General features: G+C 40.3%; 1 protein-coding gene across 1 annotated transcript; it reads left to right on the top strand.

The window, feature by feature from the left end:
• Positions 1-2,572: 2,572 nt before the first annotated feature.
• On the top strand, positions 2,573-3,677 carry PKNH_0002000 (SICAvar, type I (fragment); the record flags this gene model as incomplete). Its single annotated transcript, XM_039113447.1, has 2 exons — positions 2,573-2,671; positions 2,813-3,677. Coding segments are annotated over 2 exons (964 nt in total), but the record flags the coding sequence as incomplete, so codon positions are not given.
• Positions 3,678-5,372: the final 1,695 nt, after the last annotated feature.

Here is a 5,372-nt window from a genome sequence, read left to right as displayed (position 1 = left end):
CCTGAACCCTGAACCCTGAAACCCTAAACCCTAAACCCTGAACCCTGAAACCCTAAACCCTAAACCCTAAACCCTAAACCCTAAACCCTGAACCCTGAACCCTAAACCCTGAACCCTAAACCCTGAACCCTAAACCCTGAACCCTGAACCCTAAACCCAAACCCTGAACCCTAAACCCTGAACCCTAAACCTAAACCCTAAACCCTAAACCCTGAACCCTGAACCCTAAACCCTGAACCCTAAACCCTGAACCCTAAACCCTAAACCCTGAACCCTGAACCCTAAACCCTGAACCCTAAACCCTGAACCCTAAACCCTAAACCCTGAACCCTAAACCCTGAACCCTAAACCCTAAACCCTAAACCCTGAACCCTAAACCCTGAACCCTAAACCCTGAACCCTAAACCCTAAACCCTGAACCCTAAACCTAAACCCTAAACCCTAAACCCTAAACCCTAAACCCTAAACCCTAAACCCTAAACCCTAAATACCTAAACCCTGAACCCTGAACCCTAAACCCTAAACCCTAAACCCTAAACCCAAAACCCTAAACCCGGAACCCGACACTCTACGTCTACCTTATTTTGGAAGGAAGAAGAAGAAGAAAATGTGGAAGAATCGAAGCAAAGCGTAAAAAGGGAAAAAGGAAAAAGGAAAAAGGAGAAGAATGTCCTTTAGGAAGGGAGGCAGAAAAAGAAGAATGGTTTAAGGACGGAATAGAAAAGTCTTTTAGGAAAGGAGGCAGAAAAAGAAGAAGGTTTAAGGGAGGAGTAAAATGTTTTTTAGGAAAGGAGGCAGAAAAAGAAGAGTCGTTTAAGGAAGGAAAAGAAAAGTCTTTAAGGAAGGAAACAAGGAAGGATGAGCAGGGAAGGGCTGTGGATAAGGAATGAGGAGAAAAAATGAGCAGGGAAGGAATGGAAGGAGAAGGGATGTGGATAAGGAATGAGGAATAAGGAATGAGGAGGAGGAATGTGGAGAAGGAATGAGGAGAAGGAATGTGGATAAGGAATGTGGATAAGGAATGAAAGGAGAAGGTATGTGGATAAGGAATGAAAGGAGAAGGAATGTGGATAAGGAATGAGGAGAAGGAATGAAAGGATAAGGAATGAAAGGAGAAGGAATGAGGAGAAGGGATGTGGATAAGGGATGTAGGAAAGGAAGAAAAGAAGGAAGGGAAGAATGAAGGAAGGAAGAGTAAAGGAAGGAAGAGTATAAGAAGGAAGAGTAAAGGAAGGAAGAGTATAAGAAGGAAGAGTAAAGGAAGGAAGAGTAAAGAAAGGAAGAGTAAGGAAGGTTTAAAGAAGGATGAGTAAAGGAAGGAAGAGAAAAAGAAGGAAGAAAAAGAAGGATGGTTTAAGGAAGAAAAAGAATGGTTTAAGGAAGAAAAAGAATGGTTTAAAGAAGAAAAAGAGTGGTTTAAGGAAGGAAGAAAAAGAAGATTTAAGGAAGGAACATTAAGGAAGGTTTAAGGAAGAAAAAAGGAAGGTTTAAGGAAGGAAGAAAAAGAATGTTTTAAGGAAGGAAGAAAAAGAATGGTTTAAGGAAGGAAGAGTAAGGTATTGTTTAATGAAGGAAGAAAAAGAGTGGTTTAAGGAAGGAAGAAAAAGAGTGATTTAAGGAAGGAAGAAAAAGAATGTTTTAAGGAAGGAAGAGTAAAGAAGGGAAGGTTTAAGGAAGGAAGAAAAAAGAATGTTTTAAGGAAGGAAGAGTAAAGAAGAAAAGAAAAAAAGGGTTCAAAAGAAAGAGAGGAAAAGAAGGAAGAGAAGAAAAAAGAGGAAGAGAAGAAGAAAGAAAAGAAAGAAGAAAAGAAAAAAAAAAAAGAAGAGAAAAAGAAGAGAAGAAGGAAGAATAAAAGAAAAAAAAAGAGCCTTTAAGGAAGAAAAAAGAAAAAAAGAAGAAAGAAGAAATGAAAGAAGAAAAGAAAGAAGGAAAGTAGGAAAAAAAAGAAGGAAGAAAAGGAAGGTTTAAGGAGGGAAAAGAAGAAAAGAAGGAAGGTTTAAGGGAGGGAAAAAGAAGGAAAGTTTAAAGGAGGTGGAGAAAAGAAGGAAGATTGAATGAGAAGAAAGAATGCTTCCTAAGGAGGAAAAGAAGAAAGGAAAGAAGGAAGAGTAAGGAAGGAAGTTTTAAGGAGGGAAAAGGAAGAAGAAAAAGGAAGGTTTTAAAGAAGGAAAAGAAGAAAGGAAGAGTAATGAAGGAAAAGAAGGAACAGTAAAAGAGGAAGAGTAAAGAAGGAAGAGTAAAGAAAGAAGAAAGGAAGGAAGGAGTAGAAAAGGAAAGAAGGAAAAAAAAGAAGAAAGGAAGAAAAGAAGGAAGAGTAAAAGAGGAAGAGTAAAGAAAGAAAAGAAAGGAAGGAAGGAAGAAAAGAAGAAAGGAGGAAAGAAAGAAGGAAAAAAAAGAAGAAAGGGAAAAAAATATTCTTTTCTTCTTTGTTTTCCTTTCTTTTCTTTTTTCTTTTTTTTTTTTTTACTTCTTCTTAATTCTATATATATAATATATATATATATATAATATATATATATATATATACATATATATACGTATATATTTCTTTTTCGGACGACGAAGACACACAATGGCATCGGGCAATGGTTTATTGAAGACCTGGTTGGAGGAGGAGGTGAAGGGGCTCACGGCTGTGCAGGAGCCCGCGGATAAGGCACAGAAAATCACAGTAAGTGAATACATATGCATATGCATACACATATATGTATGCATACATACATATACATATATACATATATATATACCTATATATACATACGTAGGTACACATGTATGTACATATGTTCCCTTGTGTACTCTTCCTTTGTAGGCACAGTTGAAGAGCGATTTGGAAGCAGCGTGGAACAAATTGCAAGTGTCCTTGTCGAAGCCGGAGGCCAATGAAATAAATGCACTCTGCCATAAAGAAATGGCGTGGACTGTAACTACTGGGAACACTAACGAAGAGAATTTCGAGAGGGAATATAAGAAAGATTTATGCACCGGTTTAATGGGTATCCGTTATTTTATGAGTGGTATAACAGAAGTAGCGAATAGGAAAGTGGAGTATGAGCAGAACATCTCTGAAGATCAATGGTTCTCTCGCTGTACTGTGGGAATGCTTGCTTTATCTGAAATTTATGGGGATCACTGTAAGTTGAATGAAGTGATAGGGGAGGTTTCGGAGAAGGTAGAAGGGAACCTAAGAAAGCACACGAGTAGTGGAATGGAGGACGGCAGGATTCAGCAATGTGAAGGAAAAGTGGACGCGGCCGCTTTAATGATTGGTAGAACAGTTCTTGGTGACAAAATCAAGGACTGGGCACAGGGGAATAGGGGGGAGACAGGAAGTTCGCCATGGAGGGTAAGGAATTTATGGAGGAATAAGTGGAAAAATGTCTGCCCAGGGGGTAAGAAAAGTTTGACCATAACTCCAGAGGAAAAAATAAAAAGGTTAAATGAGAATAAAGAGAAGATGACGGAACTCATGAAACTGAACGACGGCGCCAAGAGTAGTAATAGTGGATTCACTCTATCTGACGTCTTAATAAACGAAAACGCGAAATTAGACGAAAACAAGTTAACGGAAATATTTAAGGATGTAATAGAGAATGCCAATAGTGGTAATACTACTTCTCCTAATATAGCTCAGGCAATAATGAAGAACTTAGAGAAGGCAACTGAGGAAAGGAAAGGTAAGTATTCCATTATTAGGACATTATTAATGCATTACATTATTAATGTATTAATGCATTACATTATTAATGTATTAATGTATTACATTATTTCATTATTCATGTATGTGTGCAATAGAAGGAAAAGGAATAGGAGGAAAATGGGAAGGAATAGGAAGGAGAAGGAAGGGGACAAGGAAGGAAGGACAAGGAAGGAAGGAAAGAGAAGGAAAGGGAAGGAAAGGGAAGGAAAGGGAATGAAAGAAGGGGGATGAAGGAAAAGGAATAGAAAGAGTAAGAGAAAGGAAAGAGAAAGGAAAGAGGAAGGAAGGAAAAAGAAGGAAGGAGAAGGGAAAGGGGAAGGAATAGAAAGGGAAGGGAATGAAAGAGAAGGAAGTGGAAGGGAAGGAAAGGGAATGAAAGAGAAGGAGGTGGAAGGAAAAAGTGAAGGAAAGGGAAGGAGGTGAAAGGAAAAAGTGAAGGAAAGGGAATGAGAAGGAAAGGGAATGAGAAGGAAATGAAAGAGAAGGAAATGAAAGAGAAGGGGAGTGAAAGAGAAGGAAATGAAAGAGAAGGGGAGTGAAAGAGAAGGAAGGGGAAGGGAGTGAAAGAGAAGGAAGGGGAAGGGAGTGAAAGAGAAGGAAGGGGAAGGGAGTGAAAGAGAAGGAAGGGGAAGGGAGTGAAAGAGAAGGAAGGGGAAGGGAGTGAAAGAGAAGGAAAGGTGAAAGGGAAGGAAAAGAGAAAGAAAGAGAAGGAAAGTGAAGGAAGGGGAAAGAAGGAAAGGAAAGGGAAAGGGGAAGGGAAAGGGAAAGGGAAAGGGAAAGGGAAAGGGAAAGGGAAAGGGAAAGGGAAAGGGAAAGGGAAAGGGAAAGGGAAAGGGAAAGGGAAGGAGAAGGAAAAGGAAGTGGAAGGAAAGGGAATGAAAGAGAAGGAAGTGGAAGGGGAAAGGAAAGGAAGAAAGGGGAAGGAATAAGAAGGGAAGGGAAGAGAATAAAAAGGAAAGGGGAAGCAAGAGAAGGAAGGAGAAGGGGAAGGAATGAGAAGGAGAAGGAAAGGGAAGGAGGGTGAAGGAAGGAAAAGGAAAGGGAGGGAGAAGGGGAAGGAGAAGGAAAAGAAAAAGAGGAGTAATAAAAAGGGGGAAGGAAGGAAAAGGGAGTGAAGGATTAAGAAGGGAAGGAAGGAAAGAAGGAAAAGGAAGATGGAAAGAAGGAAAAGGGAATGAAGGGGAAGGAAGAAAGGGGAAGGAAAAGGGGAATGAAAGAGAAGGAAGGGGGAGGGAGTGAAAGAGAAGGAAGGGGGAGGGAGTGAAAGAGAAGGAAGGAGAAGGGAAGGAAAGGAAAGGAGAAGGGAAGGAAAGGAAGGGAGAAGGAGAAGGAAAGGAAAGGAGAAGGAGAAGGAAAGGGAAATGAGAAGGAAAGAAAAAGGAGGTAAGGAAAGGGAATGAGAAGGGAGTGAAGGGGAAGAAAAAGGGAGTGAAAGGTAAGGAAAAGGGGAAGGAATGAAGGAGGGGGAAGGAATGAAGGAGAAGGAAGGGGAAGGAGAAGGAAGGGAAAACAAAGGAAAGGGGAAGGAAAAGGAGAAGGAGGTGAAGGAAGGAAAGAAGAATGGGAAGAAAAGGGAAGGGAAAGGAGAAAGAAGGGGGATGAAGGAAAGGGAAAGAGAAGGAGAAGGAGAAGGAAAGAGAAGGAAAAGAGAAGGAAAGAGAAGGGAAGGAAA

The sequence above is a fragment of the Plasmodium knowlesi genome, assembly GCF_000006355.2.
Source record: "Plasmodium knowlesi strain H genome assembly, contig: PKNH_00_19, whole genome shotgun sequence".
NCBI lineage: Eukaryota > Apicomplexa > Aconoidasida > Haemosporida > Plasmodiidae > Plasmodium > Plasmodium knowlesi.
The sequence above is the reverse complement of the archived record's forward strand: the minus strand, read 5'-3'. Positions and strand labels throughout refer to the sequence as shown.